The sequence below is a fragment of the Pollachius pollachius genome (assembly GCF_949987615.1).
Source record: "Pollachius pollachius genome assembly, chromosome: 1".
Taxonomy (NCBI): domain Eukaryota; kingdom Metazoa; phylum Chordata; class Actinopteri; order Gadiformes; family Gadidae; genus Pollachius; species Pollachius pollachius.
Genome location: NC_136934.1, coordinates 30,277,725 through 30,300,447, shown reverse-complemented (window position 1 = coordinate 30,300,447; position 22,723 = coordinate 30,277,725). Strand labels below are relative to the sequence as shown.

Here is a 22,723-nt window from a genome sequence, read left to right as displayed (position 1 = left end):
CCACAAGAATGATTACATTGTTTATTCTCATGGGAAAGATATGCACACAGGCATCCAAACTGACTGTACTGCACTGATGTGGTGATGTTTGAGGTTATGTGAAGGCAAAAATACACAGCTTTGCTTTATCTCTACCCTTCTCCCTCCTTCTTTCTTTAGTATGGGAAAACAGACGAGATGTCTATCACCCTCGCCCAGTCTCTGGGACAGAACATTGGAATCTTCTCTGACAAGAAGAGGATTCTGAACGGTAGCTAAATATTGATTCATCTGTCTGGCCCCTCCCACATACACACTCCTTTACAGCCAACATTGCTCATGAAAATATTTATTTTTTGTGTGTGTGTGTGTGTGTCCATGCGCATGTGCTTGTGTGTGTCTCTGTGTGTGTGTGTGTGTGTGTGTGTGTGTGTGTGTGTGTGTGTGTGTGCGCGGGGGGGTATGTGTGTGTGTTTGTGTGTGTGTGTGTGTGCGTCTGTGTGTGTGTGTGTATGTTTGTGGGGGGGGTCTTCACGTGTGTGTGTATGTGTGTGTGTGCTTCTGTGTCTCTGTGTGTGTGTATGTTTGTGGGGGGGGTCTTCACATGTGTGTGTATGTGGGTGTGCTTCTGTGTCTCTGTGTGTGTGTATGTGTACTTTGCAGGCGAGTGTAAATGTGAAGACCGCTGGTCAGGCTGCATCATGGATGATGTTGGGTAAGCTTCTTCTGAACTCCTCTCCTATGTTCAATCCAAATGTATCTTTATGAACCATCTCCAAGTTCACCATTCATCCTTGGTGCAATAATCATCAGTGTTTCCTTAATGAATCCCTTACATAATGGTTGAAGGTGGTTCTACGGTAGGACAGGGGTCCACATCGTACATGTGTTCTTGCTGGCCAAAACACTTTGATTGACAGTGACTGGTGAAGACCAGTAATTTCTATGCAGGTGGCATCTGTAACATATATTTAGTTATATTTTGATCAAGAATGTTCCTAGAATGAAGATAGTATAACCCTATGAATATATATTACATAATTTATTTTTTAATGATTCCCAGTCAATATTCAAATAATTATGGTTCTCAATCTATATCGTCACAGATCTCTGATAATTTGGAGTATTTACTTTGTTTCAGTCACCAGTAGATGTCAGTAGAGTCTGGTTTTAAACCACATGTCCAGGACCCTTATTTCAGTCACTAAGAATGTTACCACTAGATGTCACTTGACTCTTGCTTATATTGTGTTGGTACAGTAGTGTTGAATGCTATTAGGGTTTTTTCAGGAAGTAATAACTAATAACTAATTTTATGTTTTTCTGTCATGGTGCAAAACACAAGTGCTAGTGTGTGCATCAGGATGGTATTACTTGTGTGATGTCCTCAGTCTCTGTGTGACTGGGCTCTAAGAGAGTGTCTGTTTACGTTTCTTCTTAAATACCTCCCCTGTGTCCCTGAATCCCAAATGGGACAGCAGGTGAGCAGAAGCTTGGCTAGAATGCTGCTCATGCTCTATCAACCAACTGGCTGCCGCAGAAGGGTTGTCAATCATCACAACTCTTCCCTCCTCATCCAATACCATTACAGCCTCTGTGGCCCAATGTCCCGCCCTTAGAATCATCTCCAATTCAATTGATATGAACAAATACAGTCTGATTGGCCCTTTTAAATTCTGGTTGTATTTTTCATGATCAATTTTTCTACATATTTTTTAAGTATATTTTGTTTAGTTTTGGTGTGTTTAGCCACTTGATCAACAACAAGATACAGTCTGCAATGTCATTCTCATCTTAGACACATCTATTGTCTCTATATCCTTCACAGTTCCGACTCCATGTACTATTTGGTTACCATAGTTACGATGACTCTTTTTTCCAAAAATGGGCATGGCCTTAATAAGGATATTATTAGGAATTAGGTCAATGGTATTTCAGACACTTGTATTCAACAAGAAAATCTCATCTCAATCATGCCAATTGGTGGTCTTTTATTTATTATTTTTTTATGAGCGAGTGCATGTATAATCAACTAAACTATCCACAGATTTCTTTCACAGGGTTTACATTCAGAAAGATTGTGTGCTTAAGTGTGCGTGTTTGTGTGTGTCTCTCTGTTTTTCCTAGCTTGCAAGCATGTATGTGTATATTGGCTTATAATGGACATAGATCTTAAATATATCTGCCCAACTAAGCCTGCTCTAATTTGGCAGATGGTACCCCCAAACAATCAATACCACAGGAGCAGGAATGAATGAATTGAGTCAAGATGTTGAGGTTCTCTTTCCATGGTTTATGGGTTTTCTTTTATGACATTACTTTATTCCTACTTTGCTTTGATTTAATGTTGTGAGAATTTTCATTTTTTTCATTGGAAAATATTGGGCTTCACTGGAAAATCATATAAATATACATTTTAAAGGGCAATAATATTGGGACTTTTATTAAATAATATTAAAATAGAATAATAAATCTAATAAAGTTAACATTTATACTGCAACAAACCTTACAAAAGCATGTCTTTACCCTTTAAAATATATATTTGAAGAAGGCTGGTGTGTTGTTCTATTCTGATGGCGACTGTACTGATGATGATAATGTGAACCTACATAATTACTATTCTTGTGCCCACTTTACCATTTGCCCACACATTGCCTCTTATTTTATTAAACAAATGATTCAATCTTGCTATAAAATAGAGAGGCGGGATGGGGTGGGGGGTGGTATTATCATTACAAGGTTTTGGGAAGGTTGAACCTACAACACCAGATTTATGTCCTATTGACCTCAAATTACATTCTAAAATGTTCCTGGACATCCTTGCAAAATATTGCAGTGCACTCCCCCCAAAGGTAACATGGCCTGCCATCGTCACTCAGCCACATCGCATTGTTCTTGAATCATACTCACTAAAAAAGATGGAAGAAGCCAGGCTGCTCACCCTCTCTGGCAGTGTGGCGAGAAAGCCTGCGTGTTATTGCATTGTGTCTCTCCCTGCGACACTGAGCTGCTTCCGGTCCGCCGTCCAGCCATGGATAGAGAGGCAGAACTCATCTACTGTGGGATCGTAGCGCTGATGCTGGAACATGAGGCTTTAGGATAGAAACCACGTATAGCATTCAGATCAAATGCAATATGTTTCATTGGAAGAGACTTCCCCTCATGGGGCTCTCTGTAGGGCTCCAGCTGCTGCTTGCCTTCCTGCTCAGGCTTCTCATCCACTGTGAGGTCCGGGCAGGAAAAGTGAACAGCATTTGAAAGGATAGACTAAGGAATGCAATAACGGTTCATCCATTACATTCGCAACATTCTGAGGGGATGCAATGAAAATAATGAATTTTTCATTTCATGTTGCATTTAGCAATGCAAAGACTCTCCTCGCTCTCAAGAACACACACACACACACGCACACACACGCACACACACACACACACACACACACTCACACACACACTCACACACACACTCACACAAACACACAGACACACACATACAAACACAGTAGCATTACACTTCTGTCTTGTTCTTATAGGAGCTCATCCTAACTGTGAGTATGGTTTGAAAAACCGGAAATGAAAAAATTACAAAGAAGTTACTGTTTTGTCTTTGTTTTGTCTTTGTATTGTCTTTGTATTGTGACTTTTTTAGGAACAGTTAAGATGATGTGATTTGTTTTGTGATACTTAACACTGACTGCTATTCATTCTTAAAATATCAGTTTCACAATGTTTTTACACAGGAACAGTGTCCACGCGTGGTTGATTTTGACTTAGGGTTGGCCAAATTATCCACATTATCATGAGGGTGGAGATAATGATGTGGATGTGGTGTTACAGTGGAACCTCATATAACTGCTCTGTGGTTGTGTTGGATAGCTTCTACCTCCCGAAGAAGTTCTCTGAGTGCAACGTGGAGGAGTTCCACAACTTCCTTAACAGTGGGGGAGGAGCCTGTCTCTTCAACAAGCCCCTGAAGGTTTTTACACACGCACACAGGCATATATAAATGCACGTGCACACCCAGGCACACACAAACACACACAGGCATACGCAAACGCATGTACACACCGAGGCACACACAAACACACACACGCATCCAGGTACACAAAAACGTAGGCACAAACGGAGGCACACTCAAATGCAGGGGTGCACCGAGGCTCATACAAACGCATCCACACACAAGGCACACACACAGAGACACACACAAACACACTTAATCCTATCCACCATGTGTGAGTTAGTTAATTGATTGCTAACGTGGCACTTCCCCTCCCAGCTCCTGGACCCTCCAGAATGCGGTAATGGCTTTGTGGAACCAGGGGAGGAGTGTGACTGTGGAAGCCCAGTGGTGAGTAGAGAGCAGCTAGCTATGCTACCCATGAGATGATACAGCCTTCGACCAGTCTTTTACTTCAGGTGTGACACTAAGTTGTCATCACGACCTTCCGCGGACCACCTCATATGCAAACGGTTAAATTAATAAATACACATGCAGTGGCTGAGCAAAGAGTGCCAGCGCATCGTTTGTACACGTTATTACTGCAACCGGACCTGGAAAGAAAAGGTGACCTGCTCCCATTGTGTATGTTTAGCAAACACAAAGAAATACGAAACATCAAGGGTCAACATTACAATGGGAAACATATGATGAAACAAAGTGACACTTTTTTTGAAATACTAACAAGCCATGATACCTTGTTTTAAAAACAATATTTACAATATATTATTATATATTTTATATATTCTTGTGAATGTGTATTTCAAGAATATAATCCCACAAACCACCTGCAGTACTCTCACTTACCACCAGTTGTATGCGTAGCACAGGTTGAAAAACACCGCTGTGGACTACAGGGAAACTCAGACTTTACCTTAACTCAAGTAGACGTTCTAATAATAAAGGACCAACACTGTTTGAAGTACTGTGTCCTGTCTTTTTAATCCAGGAGTGTGCCAAGGAAGGGGAGAACTGTTGCAACAGGTGCACCCTGACTCAGGGCTCCAAGTGCAGTAATGGGCTGTGCTGCAGCAGCTGCCAGGTGGGCTTCACACGAGTAGCAGGGGGAGGAGGAGGTATTATACATGACCCTGTTCTCTCCCTCTCCCTCCTTTGTTTAACATACTCTTCTGTCTTCTGTCGACGATGTCCACCGTAGATGGAGTTCATGGGTGTGGTATGCAGAGAGGCAGTGAACAACTGTGACATCCCAGAGAATTGCACGGGTAACTCCAGCCAGGTGGGTATGACCGTATGCACACAAAGAGTACACTGAAGCCATTTCTCCATCAGCGTTCTTGTCTGTACCTCAGACAAGTCAACATAAGTCGCAGACTTTTGTTCCATCCAAGATGGAACAAAGAGCATGGAGCCTAGAACCTAGAACTAGTACTCACCTAATGCCCTGCTGGCTGCTTACTCTGCCCAGAGAATGCATCAGGAGGTCACTTTTTAGGAGTTAAGACAGCCAAGTATCCCGGAATGTATTTCTTAACAAAAACTTAACAAAAGCAATATCAGTGGAGAAAACCCACAACTGATTGCTGTTACTGCGTCCTCCTGACTCCACCTTGCCAAGTCCCAACTACCAAGTACCCAAGTCCCAACTACCAAGTAAGTACCCAAGTCCCAACTACTAAGTACCCAAGTCCCAACTACCAAGTACCCAAGTCCCAACTACCAAGTACCAAAGTCTGAACTACCAAGTACCAAAGTCTGAACTACCAAGCACCAAAGTCTGAACTTGGCCTACTTGTTACTGAGAAACACCGTACATCTCTTACAGTCAGAGACCCTTTGACCTTTTTCACAGAGCTCTTTGTAGACCAAACCCAGGCGCCACAAAATCAACGATTGGTCTGCTCCTTTATGCACCACATGGTCCATTGGTCCATGGTCCAGTGGTCCATGCTCGATGTCTTCACTTGTGTTATGGGCCACACCTGTGTTTGCGCTTCGATAAGTTCTCTGTTAAAAGGGTGGGTATTACCTGGGTCTCTCCTTTCCTCTAAAGCAGATGTCTCTGTGTTTACTTTAGTGTCCGCCCAATGTCCACAAGATGGATGGCTACACCTGTGAAAAAGACCAGGTCAGTGCTTTCAACAATGGTTACCAACAGGTGTTCCCTTGTTGCAGTTTAAATAACGTTAATTACCACAGAGTATGACTTCTGCCACCTGGCATTCAATGTCTGTTTGGTCACAGGGTCGATGCTTCAACGGACGCTGCAAAACCAAAGACAGACAGTGCAAGTACATCTGGGGAGAGAGTAAGTAACATCTTCTGGATCTCATTCAACCTTATCAAAGTAAACCCCCGTCCAGACGTTGACCATGTACCATGTGCTCCTCTGCTCCGTCTTCAGAGGCCATGGCTGCCGACAAGTTCTGCTACGAGAAGCTCAACATTGAGGGCACAGAGAAGGGCAACTGTGGGAAGGACAAGGACACCTGGATCCAGTGTAACAAACAGTGAGTCCACCACAACCACGTCCTCCACTGCCTCCACCATCGTCAACTTCCAATTCGTTCTCCTCATCATCATCATCATCATCATCATCCATGATCTTGACTTCTTGACGTAGCCTGACATTTCGTTCATCTGTGTTCCAGAGACGTACATTGTGGATATCTGCTGTGCTCCAACATCTCCCCATCCCCGCGACTGGGAGAGCTGCATGGGGGTCTGACGTCCTTCTCCGTGGCCCAGCACAGCGCATCTCTGGACTGCAGGTAACACACACACACACACACACACACGCACACGCACACGCACACGCACACACACACACACACACACACCCCTCATCGTGGGGAGAGACGCTGTGAATGACACGGGCATATGACTCTCCGCCCCCCTGTGAGACTGACTGAGCTGTGTTGTCTGGGGCAGCGGGGGCCACGTGGTGATCGATGGAGACACAGACCTGGGCTATGTGGAGGACGGGACGGCGTGCGGCACAGACAGCATCTGCTTCAACCACAAGTGTCTCCCCCTCCAGCAGTTCAATTTCAGCACCTGCCCCGGCACCACGGACAAAATCATCTGCTCGGGACACGGGGTAAACACACCCTTCATACGAGGACCACGCCACTGATGCCGGGACCCCAACAAACACACACCGCATGCATACCCCCACCTCTGTGTGGAGCCAGCGGAGACTTTGGAAACATTGGGAGAATATATTTCCCAAATAATAATAATACATTTAATTTAAAGGCGCCTTTCAAGTCACCCAAGTTCACCTTACAAAGTATGAGTATAAAATCTTAGAAAATAAATAAATAAAGATATTGTCATAAAAATAAGTGAAGTGCATAGTGTCTAGTTAAAAGGTGTATGCCAGTTTGAACAAGTGAGTTTTGAGTTGTGACTTGAATGTTGTGATGGTGTCTGACTGTCTCATGTGTGGGGGAAGGGAATTCCAAAGCCTGGGTGCTGAGCAGCTGAAGGATCGGGCACCCATGGTACTGGGTGGGGCGTGATGTGGGGATGGTTAGTAGTCCAGCAGAGGTTGAGCGGAGGGAGCGGGAGGGAGTCATGAAAGACGTCGCAGAGGTAAGTGGGGGCTAGGTTGTTGAGAAGCTTTGTAGGTGAGGAGGAGGTTTTTGCAGTGGATGCCGTATTGTACCGGGAGCCAGTAGCTTAGCTATTACCAGACCAAGCCAATCGTAGATTGCACGTTGGTCTGGGGAAGCTGCCGTCATTTGCTTCAGCACAAGAGGCGTGATCAACGGGCCTAGTTCAACTGACTCTGTACGCGATTGGCTGCTTTCTGTCACTTCCCTGTCGTCGTTGTGTTAAACCAGCCAATAGCGCGCCAAGGGGAAAAGCCAGCTTGGTGATTGGCTCCTGCAAAAACGGAAGCAGAAAGAAATGTATTGCTCTTCTCCAGACCCTTGTGCAGAGCGAACTCAATTCACCGGAAGAATGGGTTGGGCTACCTAGGCTAGGGAGCCAGTGAAGTTGGATGAGAACAGGGGTGATGTGGCCAGCTGATTTGGTGCGGGTGATGATCCAGGCGGCCAAGTTCTGAATGATTTGCAGTCTGTTGATGAGTTTGGTGGGGAGTCCGGTGAGGAGGGCATTGCAGTTGTCGATGCGTGATGTGACAAATGAGTGAACCAGGATTTCGGTGCTGGATTGGGTCAGTGATGGGCGGAGTCTGGAGATGTTGCGGAGGTGGAAGAATGCAGTCTGGGTGATGTTTCGAATATGGGGTGCAAATGAGAGGGCGTTGTCCAGAATGACGCCGAGGCTCTTGACCTGGGAGACAATGAAAACCTTGTTCTTGGTCTCACCTGTGAAGCCCTTGTTTCTCCTGCTCCAGGTGTGCAGCAGTGAGCTGAAGTGTGTGTGTCACCTGGGATGGACCGGGGAGGACTGTAACTCATCCTCTCCTCTCAGCTACCTGGTCGTGAGACCCACTGCCACTACTTCAGGTAGAGCCCCATCCACACCGGTCGGTCTCTCTCTCTCTCTCTCTCTCTCTCTCTCTCTCTCTCTCTCTCTCTCTGCTCTTTTTTTTCTTCATAAAGAGTCCTCTTCTCTGTCCACCTCCACTACCTCATTCAGCCATTCCCTCTCTTCTTCCAATGTTACCTCACAATGGAGTGTTTAGTTAAATGTGTGCCAGACCATTTTCTTTGATTGTTCTGGGCCTTTGGGTTCATGCATTTTCATTAAAACCAGCTGCGCTCATTGAACCATGCACGCCATTCTTTTCTTTTGGCCATTTTGTTCACACTCATTCTTTGTCAACAGGCTCATGTCTTTGACGGGGTCACTCGAGGTCAGATTTGAGTTCCTCTTTTATTGTGCTTGTTCTGTCTTTGGTGTCATTTCCAGCTCTTCCTACCCCATAATCCTACTTTTCGTACATCTCTGTTAAAAATGATGATTGGTTTGTCTTGACCCACAATCAGTAGTTGTTTTCTCACTGTAGGGAACTTACTGTACGCGTAAGTTCTCCCCGGTTGAACTACAAGGGTCGTTAAAAATATAGTTTAACAGATTGTTTGTTGTTACTTTGCCCTTTGCTCTGATATCAAACCTTTTGTTCTAGGTGTTTTATGTTTTACGTGTTGCTGCTGTGATTTTTTGCATTTTGTGAATTCCTTTTGTGTGTCTATTACTCAAAAAAGGATTAGGGTGAATAGAATAAACTTGCCCCTTTCCCATTATCCTCTTCCCCTCTCCTCTTGTCTGGCTCAGGTATCACCACTACCAACATCATCATATGGGCCTTTGCAGGTTCTATTCTCTTCCTCGGCCTAATCCTGGCCATAACGGCCTGGCGCTACAAGTAAGTATTCACGAGGCTTTGTCTTACAGAGAGCACCTTTGACCTAACTCCCACCAGCACTAGCCTCTAAATAAAACACTGTCCTTCCCTCATAGGAGCTACAGGCAGAAAAGATATGTTGAATCTGAAGTTCACCGAAGATTTTGCCGGTTTGTTTGCAACACCAGTGTTTTGTCATTTAGTATTTTCATTTTTATTCAGGATATATGGCAGTTACACAAATAATCCTAACGATAACTCAATGTTACGTTAATGTTTACATCGGATCAACTTTAACGTAATGTTAATTTAAACGTAAATCTCAATGGAACATAAACTAAACAGTAACGTTAAACCTAACGTCGACTTTTAAACAAAACATTCACTTAAATCTGACATTCACATTTACATTTAAACATAACCTTAACAGGCGTAGAGTTAAAGTAACTGAAACACAACGCTCATTTAAACGTGACGTAAATTTTAACGTAACCATAACTTAAATGTTAGGAAGAAGAAAGCGATGTAGAGTGTAAGTGTTCATCCGCCAGTCCTCTGTCCTACACCAGGCAAATGCCGGCTGGGGACTACGTCAAGAAGCCCGGGGACCCCGACTCGTACAGCGACGGGCCCCCGGGGGTCAGCACCAACTCTGGCTGCAGCTCCAAGAAGAGGTCCGCCTGTCTGTCTCACCTGCAGATTTGCACTCCGTCCTTCACCCACTCCATCCGCTCCATCCCCCAGAGTATCACGCCTTTTGTGTTCAGGTCCGCCATCTCGCCCATCGCCACATTCACTGTGTTCACCACTGTGCACTGTGTCCACCACTGTGTCCACCGCTGTGTCCACCACTGTGAGCTGTGTCCAGCGCTGGGTACTGTGTCGAACACTGTGTACTGTGTCCACTGCTGTGTTCTGTGTCCACCACTGTGTCCACCACTGTGTCTGCTCGCTGTGTCTGTGTGTGTGTAGCCGTTTCGCGGCTGTGTACTGGATAATTTGCCACCATTTGTTGATCATGCCTTCATTCAGCCATGTTGCGTTGCCATTGAGGTACCACTGTGGTCATTTGACGGCTCAAATAGACTCCCATCTTCTTACTCCAACCATTAACACCATCCTGTACCCCCACACACACAGCGACACTTCTGTAAACCTGTGTGACTCTACCGCATCTGTAATGATCTTTGAGGAGTTGGAATGGTTCATAACATCAGGAACTGTACCGTTCTTGAGTCTGCGTTAAACGTGTGGTGGCTTTGGCGTGCAGATCTAACGGTTTGTCCCACTCCTGGAGCGAGAGGATTCCCGACGCCAAGCACATCTCTGACATTTGCGAGAACGGGCGGCCGAGGAGCAACTCCTGGCAGGGTGAGCCTCAGACCAGGAACAAGAATGATCCCTGGCACATGTCTACCTTTGACTAAAGGTGTGTGTGTGTGTGTGTGTGTGTGTGTGTGTGTGTGTGTGTGTTCTAGGTAATCTGAGTGGTCAACGCAAGAAGATGAAAGGAAAGAAGTTCCGTGCCCGCTCCAACTCCACAGAGTGAGTTCCCTGTAGTGCTGCCTGATATTGGAGATGGATAGCCATATTCAGTAGAAAAGCGTAAACAAATGGTTACGAAAAAACATAAAAAAGATGTGATTACCCTTAATGTAGAAACCGTCTCGTTCATAGAGTTCATAGAATCAATGGATACCTATGGTTCTGATTTGCATTTGCTTGTGAACTTACTAAAGCATCAATGGCCGCCCCCAGCCACTCTGTCTGTCTGCTAGGGTTCATGATGGACATGTAAGGCAGGACACTGATGGTGTCATGGCAGGCATGACTCTGACTTGGCCAAGAACGAATGCTTGGAATGCTTTGACAAATAACCAACATGCATCTGAGCCTATCACACACAGCACGTTGTAGTGTTCATCTAAAACCACACAGTGAATTCATTGTCCCCAATCTTGCCCCATCGTCTCAATTGCATCTTGGTGGTATGTCTTTTCAGAATGTTTGCTCCACTTTCCTAAAACAACTCTCCTCCTTCTTCCTCCACATGCTTGATTCCTGAAATGACGCGTCCTGTTCATTTCCCCCCTCCCTCTTCTCTTCTGCTTCTATCCTTTCTCTCTCTCTCCTCCTCTTCCTCTTCCTTGTGTTGTATCCATCACTCCCCCTCTTCGACAGGTATTTGACCCCCCCCTCCAAAAAAGAGCATTATGATGTCACTAAATGGGTAGAAGATGTGAATAGAAACACTCAAGGACCCTTCCTTAGGTATTCCTCCCCACCTCCTTACCTCCCACCTCCTGACCTCCCACCTCCTGACCTCCCACCTCCTAACCTCCCCCTCCTGACCTCCCACCTCCTAACCTCCTAACCTCCCACCTCCTGACCTCCCACCTCCTGACCTCCCACCTCCTGACCTCCCACCTCCTAACCTCCTAACCTCCCACCTCCTGACCTCCTAACCTCCCACCTCCTAACCTCCTAACCTCCCACCTCCTGACCTCCTAACCTCCTGACCTCCTGACCTCCTAACCTCCTAACCTCCTAACCTCCCACCTCCTGACCTCCTAACCTCCCACCTCCTAACCTCCCACCTCCTTACCTCCCACCTCCTAACCTCCTAACCTCCCACCTCCTGACCTCCCACCTCCTGACCTCCCACCTCCTGACCTCCCACCTCCTAACCTCCTAACCTCCCACCTCCTGACCTCCTAACCTCCCACCTCCTGACCTCCCACCTCCTGACCTCCCACCTTCTAACCTCCTGACCTCCCACCTCCTTACCTCCTAACCTCCCACCTCCTGACCTCCCACCTCCTAACCTCCTGACCTCCTAACCTCCCACCTCCTAACCTCCCACCTCCTGACCTCCTAACCTCCCACCTCCTTACCTCCCACCTCCTAACCTCCTAACCTCCCACCTCCTAACCTCCCACCTCCTGACCTCCCACCTCCTAACCTCCTAACCTCCCACCTCCTGACCTCCTAACCTCCCACCTCCTAACCTCCTAACCTCCCACCTCCTGACCTCCCACCTCCTGACCTCCCACCTCCTGACCTCCCACCTTCTAACCTCCTGACCTCCCACCTCCTGACCTCCCACCTTCTAACCTCCTGACCTCCCACCTCCTTACCTCCTAACCTCCCACCTCCTGACCTCCCACCTCCATACCTCCTAACCTCCCACCTCCTGACCTCCTAACCTCCCATCTCCTAACCTCCCACCTGCTGACCTCCTAACCTCCCACCTCCTAACCTCCCACCTCCTAACCTCCCACCTCCTAACCTCCCACCTCCTGACCTCCTAACCTCCTAACCTCCCACCTCCTAACCTCCCACCTCCTGACCTCCTTACCTCCCACCTCCTAACCTCCTAACCTCCCACCTCCTGACCTCCCACCTCCCCACCGAGATCCGGTCTTACATCCCACTCACCCTCCCCTCTGGCCTTTCCTGGGGCTGAGGTTAACCCCCCTCAGACCATCTGGAGGGGGTTGATAAAGACCACACCACATGTGTTCATAAGATGACTGATTCTCTTGAAAGAGCAGTTCAAATAGTATAAATAATAATGATTGCTTGTGTTGTAATTTGATATTGGATTTTATGGTTTCCTTTGTTTCATGTTACACGCTGTCCTACTCGTGCAGCAGACTCTGTTTATTTCTGCATGCTCACTGTACATATGTGCGTGGTCAAGTGTGTCACACTGTGCCTGCTCTGCATCACCCACCTTGTGCCATGTTCTGACATCCACTCTCTGCTCCTGTGATATAGTTCAGTTCTATAGAAAAGAACATCACTAATTAATCTCAATAGAAGCTTTCTAGCTTAGTGTTCTTTTGAAACGGCTTTCTAATTGAAATGTAGCTCATTGAAGATGGCTGAACACAAACTTCTTCACAAATATCTCATACTCCCAAAAAATATATTAAGTACTGTTGCCAAAATGTCTTTGATGTGTTTTTATTCCGCCCTTGTCCCAGGACCCACTATGGAGAACAAAGACAAACTTCAATATTGTGTTTCAAAGTCCTCTCTCTCTCTCTGATTGGGTTGTTGCTACCAAGCAGATCTGGTCTGTCATTGTTGTCAACCTCCTCCGCTCAGTTTTTAAATATCCACATTAACCTTCAGAGCCACCTCATTACTCATCCACATGTCAGCAACAGGTTGATGGGTTGATGACGTGTTGTAACAGGGGGTTGTAGATTTGAGTGGTAAGAGAGAGAGAGACCTATGCCCAGACCAGTGCTGCAGTTCTTAAACACTCAATGGAGAGGTTGTCCCTAAAAGCAGGCCTTAAATTACAACATAAGGATTTTAAATTGAATATTTAATATGAGTTATCCTTCTTTCAAATTATTATTATTTTTTTAAGTAAACGTTTCCATGACAACTTTTAAGAGCAACGACTCTCAAACTGGACAGAACTGGTCAGTCAAAGGACATTGCCCAAAGTCATAGACCTAGGACGAAATTCTGGAATGCTGTTTTTATCCAAACCTATGGTTAGATCTGTGTCTTTGGCCAACGTACCGCCACGCCCACACTGAGGGACAGAGAGAGAAGTTCCTGTCTGATCCGTATCTGACCTCCTGTCTTCCACAGGACGCTGTCTCCTGCCAAGTCTCCCACTTCCTCCACAGGGTCCATCGCGTCCAGCCGCAGGTACCCCTACCCCATGCCGCCGCTCCCCGACGACAAGAGGAAAGCCAACAGGCAGAGTGCCAGGGTAAATCCATACACTCGAGTCTGTATGTAAAAAAAAAAATTAAAAAAAAAAAAAAAAAAGACATGATCAGCAACACCAACCACACAGGAGTATGAGCTGAGAGGAACAAGCGTTTTTACACTGCCAAATATGCCCGTCTTATGCACGCCTTTTTCCCGGCATGGTCCGCGCGTTTTCACTGACCGAGGTAAAGCTGGCTTGAGCTAGCACCCCAATTTACCCTCCCGGACCCTACACACATTGGGGGTTTCATTCTGATGTTAATGCGATTAGACGGCTCCACGGTTCCAGGGGCGGGACTTGGGTAGGGGTGTTGCTAGACAGAGACAACGCAGCGATATCAACATGAGTAGTTCTAACTGGAGAGACAGTGAAATCCGAGAGCTGCAGATCACGAGAAAGACGTTTTTGTGGTCAGCGAAATAAAGAATATGTTGGCGTTTATGCTCTTGGTAATAGTTAATCGCGTTCTTAGCCTACACTCAGATGTATACTCATTCTTGCATGCGAGTCCCTTGAATCATAAAAAAATAAAAACACTTGTTGTATGCAAATTACTCTAAAGAGGTCTACTCTCCGTGCGCAGCCCCGCCTTCTCCAGTCAACCAAGAAAGCCTGCTCTGTGACAACGGGGGATTTTACCCCCTCAGTTTTACACAGGCAATGCATTGAAATTGCCGGGGTGCCAAGCCGCGATGGAACTGGGTTGGCAGTGTAAAAATTTGATAAATAAGATGGAAATGTAGGAAATCTAAGATCTTGTTAAACTGAAATAGTTTTTCTTCCTCAGCTGTGGGAGACCTCAATATAACAGCCGGCGTTGCCCTCTCTGATCTGCAGAAGTCGGTGAGAACTACCTTGTTCTACCTACCTTCTTTTCTTGTTTTTCTATCGATCAAGACTTCCTGACTGGACAATGAGAGTGTGAGCGCGCCCCAGCGGAACAGAAGGATAATCCCAGGTTCATGTGTATTACTTTCTGCAAGGACCTGTTTAGTCTGACTTGCTAAACAGCAGCAGGCAGCAATTGTCCAAACATTGGACGTCTTTGAGATGAGAGAACCTCGGCTCCACTTCTGACCCGCTGGAGGTCAGGTCAGACTGAGCTGCTCTTGAGGGCTCAGGCCTTCAGGACCGGACATAACCCCACCATTCAGCCCGTCTTCTCCTTGCCCCTTACCCACAACACGCTTCTGTGGCCCTGGCTCTTACCGACTGGCTTACCGACAACCCCAGCAGTTCCACGGTGATACCCACACTTAACTCTACACTTTTATTGGCTTTCCTTTCAAAAAGGAGGCGGAACCGGGAAACAGGTCAACCTATCTCCGATCCAAATGGAGACATTTCAAAAGCACGCAAACCGCTGTAGACAAACCCAACAATGTATGCATGAGATAACTTTGTTTATAGACAACCTCCGTCTATTGTCGAAGAAAGGACAAGAGCGCTGGTACGACCTGGATGGAAAGCATGCAGAGGAGCAGGGATTTTATACCTAGCCATTGACGTTTCCTCTTCAATGTGTAGGCTGCCACTTCTACTTCATCTATCACCAATTCTCAATGTATCAATAATCATCATAGCTACCCTATCTCGAGAAGACGGACCCCAACTTGCTCACATCCCGCTGCCACACCTTACGGGGTCCACTCAGTGAGTAATGGGTGTAAATATGTACAGTTAAATACATACCATGATAATGTTGTTTTCTTTTTTTATTAAGGATAAGGGGATGGGGATGTGCGTCCTCTCCCCATTGCTCATACTGTGTTGTGTCATAAAGCGGGAAGGTTGGTGGGGTTCCTGGGGGTTTTCCCCAGGCTATCATACCCTCCTTATGTCCGCGTGTTTGTTTTTGAACCCTGCAGAACCTCATTCCTCCTCCTATGTAACCCCCCCCCCCCTCCGCCCTAAGCTTTCTCCATCCACAGCAGAATGTAACAGTGTCTCATCTCAGTCTATTACATCCTTCTCGGGGAGATATGCTTATACGTGACACAGATGTGCTCAGCCCTCATTGATCAAATAGCTGCGAGGGGCATGTCCTAGCACATGAACAGTGTTATGGCGAAGCTTGTAAACCTTTCTTTTTGAAATTTGTTTAACTAAGTAAAACCGTTTAAATGTGGTCTTTCTGCAGGCGATAAACGGAGAAAGATGTGTTTTTTGGTAAAAGTTGTAGATGTGAACGCCACATTTTAGTCTTATTCACTTGGTGATGGACGATTTCGCTCAGAAATCTCACTTGGTTCATGTAAAGATGTGTTTCGTTTCCCTCCTGTTTCTACTTCTGGATGGCGTGCTTGGCCGTTATTAAGACTATACAACGTAGCATTGGGATCAGGGGAGGGCGCTTAGCTAAGTCAAATTATGACAATTGTAATGAAATAACATGGAAATAGTATTGACATCTAAAAATTTGCATTTTGGATTTTATCTGCGATGACTTGGATTGACCTATGTAAATGATGAAATATGCTGTATAGTGCTTGCTGTTTAAGCTTTTATGACGACCAACAGAATGACAGGGCAATGAGCACATCATGTCCGTCCTCTCCTAGGCTACCTGCAAGACTATTTGGGCTAAAAAAAAAGCATGTCAATGAAATAATTTTTACTTTATTAAAGTTGTCTTACTGTTTTTTATACCACAATGCACTGACGGTAATTTACGACTATTAATATAGTCTGCTCAATAATTCAGTCTGTCTGAAATGGTTAAGTTTCAATAGAACATCCAGCCATGGGTTTGGCAAAGACTAAAAACTCTGCAGATATTAGAGGTAATATCGTTTGTTTTGTTTATTGAGATGGGCAAACCAAGATCCATCACCAACCTGTCTTGTTCAGCTCCACGGCATCGCCTTTCATGTGCATAAATTGCCTTAATGCTTCTTGTGCGTTCGTTCTGATATTTCTTTATGTCTCTATATGTCTTTGTTTGAAGTGGGCCCTGTTCATTTTAATTTGTCAGCATTCTGACTGTATAGCTAATGTCCCCACAATATTGGATTGATATTGTAACTGGGTGACAGATATATATATATTTTTCTTAATTACCTTTATAATATTCTCTTCTTTCTCAGTATTATGAACTGCAATTAATCTTACAGTAATTAAATGAATTGCATTATTGTGCGTTCTTTGCATTGGCTAGTTTGGGTGGGATTTGGTGGTGATTTGGGTCTTTAAGCACTAGTTTTGGAGTTGTTCCCGTGGCTTTACTCTGGCTCGTGTCCATCTGTAAGGTTCCACAGTAGGAGGATGAAGGGAAGCTATAGAAGCATTGAGTATAAGAAGCATTGAGTATAACAACCATAACTATACCGACAGGCTCCTGCATTGTCTTTCTTTTGCTACAAGAGCTTTCTTTTCATTATTAAAGTGTGTGACGAGTAAGAGGAACACTACAGCAATATATTCAACGTAGTGTGCCAACAACAAACAATGACCCTTTTCTCTGTCATTGGCCAACAAACAGATATTGTGGCCAAACCATTTGCAAAATTGCCATGGTTTCATGTCTTTGAACTGTAGTGGTAGAGAATAGAGAGACAACCGTGCTACATCCACTCACTAATAAGACTGTCCTGCCTGGAGATATCCAACAGGACAACTGTGATTTCCTTCTCCCCTACGAAGACACACCAGACAGCCAGGCAGACGTTCAGCATTCATCAGTACACTTGAGCTCACCAACTGCCAAGCTGTGACCTTCCATCCAACGCGTTCAGAGCTGATCCTCATCCACATTAATAGATGTAATAGTTTCAGATCTAGCTGCACACCTGGTATGGTTTTAGTTTGGTTTGCTTAAATGTTGTTTTTGCGTTCTGCTGTACATGAATTGAAAATGCAAATGCCCATATTTTCTTTCTCTTAATTATTCAGTATTGTAATATATTTAATATAAAATAAAACTTTCAACAACATGTCCTTGTTTGGTGAAATGTCTGTTCCCTCATCTGTACAAAACATAAAGGTGGGATTTATTAAGATATGTTTAATGGCAGCCCAGGAAATAAACACACTGAAATAAAAAGTTCTGAAATGCATTTTATATGTCAAAACAATTAATCTGTTCATTACATCAGTATTTACACTTGGCTGTAGCGTGCTGCAGTCTAATACGTACACCAGTGATGATGGGAGTCCAGAGAAACCATCCAGCACCTCTGTACACAGTCCAGCTCAGGGCCTGGCCTCAAATCCCCAAGGCGGGAAGGGGGTTCTGCCTCAGAGCCCACAGATGGGCGGGGGCGTCCTGCTTGGCCTCAGCCCCCCCAAACGGGCCTCAGATCCCCCAGACGGGCAGGGGCGTCCTGCTTGGCCTAAGGGCCCCCAGACGCTCCCTGTGGAGGGGCTCCGAGGCCTTAGCCGCCTCCTCATCCAGCGACCCACGCAGGCGGCGCTTCAGCTGGTCTAAACCCAGGCCTGTGATGGTGGAGACGGGGACGATGTCTCGGAAAGCCAGGTTGGTGCGGGGGATCATGTCTTGTGGCAGCAGGTGGGAGAACTCTGGGCCAGAGCAGACAGCCAAGACAAACACAGATGCTGAGTTACTAGGCGCTTTGCTTTCCAATGTCGGCTTTTAAACAGGTTGTGGTCCTTCCCTTATTGTTGATAGGGATTTAACATCTGTCACTTCATCAGGCTACATAGTGCTTTCTGTTAAATGTCCACTCTTTTAAAATATACTTGTCACAATAGGGCCATTGGCCAGGGTCACCTGGTGTTATTCGGGTTATAAAACACTTTTGACATAAATCAACACATTCAAAACATTTAAAAGAATGCCCACATAGTAAATTTGTACAGCTAGGAGACTGTTCTGAAGTTACCCTCTGGGTTCTGGAGCTGCTGCCGCAGCTCTTCCAGTTTGTGCTCTGCATCAGGGAGGTCCATCTTATTCACCACCAGCAGGGCACGCTTGGAGAGCAGGTCCTCCTTGTACAACTCCAGCTCCTTCACAACAGGGGTTCCGCGTAGCTTAGGTTTCGGAAAACTGGGAGACTGTGTCTATGATCACTCTAGGTGTTGTCGTGCTATGATCTTTGCCCTGGTCTTTGGGGTTTCACACTGACCGATTGGAGGAACAATATACTGTCTCTTGTCATACCTTGGTCAGGAGCTGCACAGCTTCAAAGGCTGATCTAAATGGTGTTTTGCTTGCCAGCTGGAATCCGCATACATCCACCTAGAGCCAGTGGTGGAAGACCAGATCCATACTGTGAACAGTCAACACTTCCATCATTCTACTACTACTACAATACCTTGGTAGGTCAGCTACCAAGAGCCAATGACACATTCCCCAAGCTGATTATACTTTGTATCTCTCACATAGTTATTTGTTTCTATACACTAGATACTATACCCTAACTACGGTACCAGTAATTAGCTATACCCTCTTAATTACCATACACTCACCTACATACTAGTTACTATAACCTAACTTTTTTACTAGTTACTACACCGTTACTTAGTGACTACTGTTACTTAGTCACTAGTTACTATACACTATCTTAGTTAATACACTGTAAACTTACTTACTAGTTACTTTTTACTATAACCTAACTTTGTTACTAGTTACTATACCGTAACTCAGTTAATATTCCGCAAATTAGTTACAATACCCTATCTTATTTACTATAACCCTTTCCACTGACCACAAACAGCAGCTGCTTGGTTCTCTCCACGTGCTTGAGGAACTTGTGGCCCATTCCTTTGTTAAGGTGAGCCCCTTCAATCAGACCAGGAAGGTCTGCCACAGAGATCTAAGGGTTTGCAGCACCACATCCATTACAATACCAGCCACTCCAAACGCAATATAGGAAAGAAAATAGGAAAACCAACAAACAGTCAACATACCTGCTTATGATCGTCATACATCACTTTACCAATCTCTGGCCTTAATGTAGTAACTGTCAATCACAGACATGAATAGAGGAAGACAAATGAGGACAGACGAGGAACATAATTATTTGTGACAAAGAAGAGATGTCATCTAAGACAAAATAGCGAAGGTATATGCATGATGACTACTTACAGGCATAGTTAGCAATCTGGGGCGAGGCTTGGGAGATGACAGTAAGCAGGGAGGACTTCCCAGCGTTGGGGAACCTGTGTGTCACATAGAGGCATCAGTCACATTGTAACTGGTATGTCGCTACGTGGTGTGCACATTCATACCTGGACAAAATTAGCCTTAACTCTACTCACCCGACCAGGCCGATGTCTGCGATGAGTTTGAGGTCTAGGCGGATGTGTTTGGTCTGACCCTTGGAGGGTGTGAATGCAGAGTGGAAAGACCCTCCCTGTCCGCCCTTAGCCACCAACACGCGATCGCCCTCGGCATTCAGTTCACCTTATCAGCCAGGCATTAAGAAGGAAAGTCATAGGAAAGAAAGACTCTGGTGCTGATGACAATGATATTGTATTTGACCTACCCATAACTCTGCCATCGTCATTAGTGACGGTGATGCCAACAGGAACATGGAGTTCATAATCCCCTCCTTTCTCCCCTTTTAACCCTCGAACGCTGTTGACAAATAAAAAGTATTGTTGTTAATAACATCACATAGCTTTGGTTCTACCATTAATCATAATAGATCCTCACCCTTCCTATTGATACATTTCATCATACATCAAGCTTAATGGAAAAATTCAAGCTTAATGGAAAAGGCTAACCTGCTGTTAGCTCCGACGCCAGCGACAAAGCGTTTATGGGGGTACTTGTCGTGGATCCGCTTCAAAGTCACCTCCTTTTTGGACACCATCCAGACATCTCCTCCCTTGCCTCCCTGTCCCCCGAGGCGAGGCAGACCCATGCCCCCACTGCCTCCACGCACATAGAGCCGGAGGTTGTCCACCAAGTTCCCATACTAGCAGAAAAAAAAATCAAGCATTCAACATCTTTACTGAACATTGCATCTGTTTCCCAGAACATTTTCTTCAGAACACCCAGAGACTTGTTCTTTAAAAAAAACACATTTAGCGTTAAGACAACAGAGAGGGTTAGAACACACACATATGATATATATATATATATATATATATCATATGTAAACATGTAGCATCCTGAGAATATATTCAGCTCACTGTAATAGATATGAAATTGAGCTGCACAGAGCACATCATTCAATTGTCAATGAAGCATATACATTATATTATATAAATTATATGAACAGATGGCAGAGGCTGCCCGCTAGATGTCATTCACCTTCAAGAAGGGTAGCTAGCTAACGTTACCCATTCAGCAAAACTGCTACTTGCTTCAGACCAAATTAACACCATGAAGGATAATAAACGAAGTGTACTGCAGTGGCTGTTTACCTTCCGGTAGCAAATCCTACTTAGATTAACCATTTTAATATGAGCTGATGTAGTCTTTTCATATTGCTAAGAAGCTAGTGGTAGCTAGCAGGCGTGTATGTGTTTGGTGGAATGAGAGGAGGGACAGACCAGAGTACTGGTTTTTCATTGGTTGATGCGATGCTGGGGGCGGGGAAACCCGTATTCATAGAGTGGCAAAGTCACGCCTCTTCCGGTAGAGCCCATGGGACCTATGCGATCGAAAAATGTGAATGGGTTTCAATGGAGAGAAAGTAATTATTTTCTGGTCCCAGTCTTTATATGCCCTGGATTACACATATGTTGTTTGTGGATTTAAATGCTAATTTTTCATGTCAAGAGTTTGACCGTTTATTGTGAAATTGTTCAGTTAAAGGCTATAGAGAAAACACAATGAGAAAGACTACATGTCTCGTATGTGCCGTCACGCTCCCTGCGACTGGCGTGGACAAGACCGACAATCTCACTATCGGCATAACTGAATCTCTCCACATGCCCCGATTTATAATGGTTTTCACCTCTTTCGATGCTTTTATCCTCCCCTTGGAAAAAACCTAACATTATCAAACTTCTTCACGAAAATGTTTAGTTTTCTTTGCGTGAAAAATTAGCATTTAAATGCACAAACAACATATGTGTTATGCGGGGCATATAAAGACTGGGACCAGAAAATAATTACTTACTCTCCATTGAAACCCATTCATATTTTTCGATCTCATAGGTCCCACGGGCTCTACCGGAAGGGGCGTGGGGGATTATTTGTTTATCAACACGACGGATGCGCGCGCAGAAAGATGGCAAAAAATATATATATTTTTGACCGGTTGCCATGGTTATCTCCGTGTGGTTAATTTGCAGTTGCGGTGTTAATTAACGATTTTGTCAGCTTACTGTTACATTTAATTGTAATCAGAAAAGGCGGTTAAATGCTATAGACCAGGGGTCTCAAACTCGCGGCCTGGGTGCCAATTGTGGCCCGCGGTATGATATTTGGTGGCCCCCTCCTTGACATCAAAGTTTAGTGGTAGTGCGGCCCCAGCGTTGTTGTCAAACGCACATTTTTGCAGAGTGGCTTGCCACGCTTTTTTATCACTTGTGATAGGGTGACCAGGTGTCCCGGTTTTGCCGGGACAGTCCCAATTTTAAGTTGCATGTCCTGAGTCCCGACAAAAGCCAAAGGACACTAAAATGTCCTGGTTTCCACCAACCGCTATGAAATGACCCCTGTTGTCAGCGAATACATAGCCAATGTGATCTAATTATAGCCCATTCATTAACTTAGATTGGGTCAGTTGTGTTCCTTTTTTTTGTGGAATACTTGATGCGGCCCAGCCTGACCCAGACTCTACCTCCAGCGGCCCCCAGGTAAATTG

At 45.2% G+C, this 22,723-nt stretch overlaps 2 protein-coding genes across 2 annotated transcripts in view; one reads left to right on the top strand and one right to left on the bottom strand.

The window, feature by feature from the left end:
* Positions 1-17,873, top strand: part of adam22 (ADAM metallopeptidase domain 22) — a 52,752-nt gene extending 34,879 nt beyond the window's left edge. Inside the window, exons 13-31 of the mRNA XM_079736566.1 lie at positions 160-250; positions 643-694; positions 3,855-3,954; positions 4,255-4,326; positions 4,925-5,017; positions 5,135-5,215; positions 6,014-6,064; positions 6,181-6,244; positions 6,341-6,446; positions 6,588-6,707; positions 6,868-7,036; positions 8,306-8,417; positions 9,190-9,280; positions 9,376-9,429; positions 9,829-10,026; positions 10,530-10,630; positions 10,738-10,804; positions 13,874-13,997; positions 14,788-17,873. Of these exons, the coding sequence (XP_079592692.1) occupies positions 160-250; positions 643-694; positions 3,855-3,954; positions 4,255-4,326; positions 4,925-5,017; positions 5,135-5,215; positions 6,014-6,064; positions 6,181-6,244; positions 6,341-6,446; positions 6,588-6,707; positions 6,868-7,036; positions 8,306-8,417; positions 9,190-9,280; positions 9,376-9,429; positions 9,829-10,026; positions 10,530-10,630; positions 10,738-10,804; positions 13,874-13,997; positions 14,788-14,808 (1,767 nt within the window). The 3' untranslated portion in view covers positions 14,809-17,873. The remainder of the gene's footprint in view (positions 1-159; positions 251-642; positions 695-3,854; positions 3,955-4,254; positions 4,327-4,924; positions 5,018-5,134; positions 5,216-6,013; positions 6,065-6,180; positions 6,245-6,340; positions 6,447-6,587; positions 6,708-6,867; positions 7,037-8,305; positions 8,418-9,189; positions 9,281-9,375; positions 9,430-9,828; positions 10,027-10,529; positions 10,631-10,737; positions 10,805-13,873; positions 13,998-14,787) is intronic.
* A 217-nt stretch (positions 17,874-18,090) lies between these two features.
* gtpbp10 (GTP-binding protein 10 (putative)) lies at positions 18,091-21,432 on the bottom strand. Its single transcript, XM_079733656.1, has 10 exons — positions 21,333-21,432; positions 20,688-20,881; positions 20,447-20,538; positions 20,220-20,364; positions 20,047-20,120; positions 19,869-19,921; positions 19,667-19,774; positions 19,120-19,197; positions 18,842-18,965; positions 18,091-18,518 (listed from the first exon to the last, which is right to left on the bottom strand). Exons 1-10 carry the CDS (start codon positions 21,363-21,365, stop codon positions 18,295-18,297), a joined length of 1,125 nt encoding a protein of 374 aa, XP_079589782.1. The 5' UTR covers positions 21,366-21,432; the 3' UTR covers positions 18,091-18,294.
* Between the last annotated feature and the right edge of the window lie 1,291 nt (positions 21,433-22,723).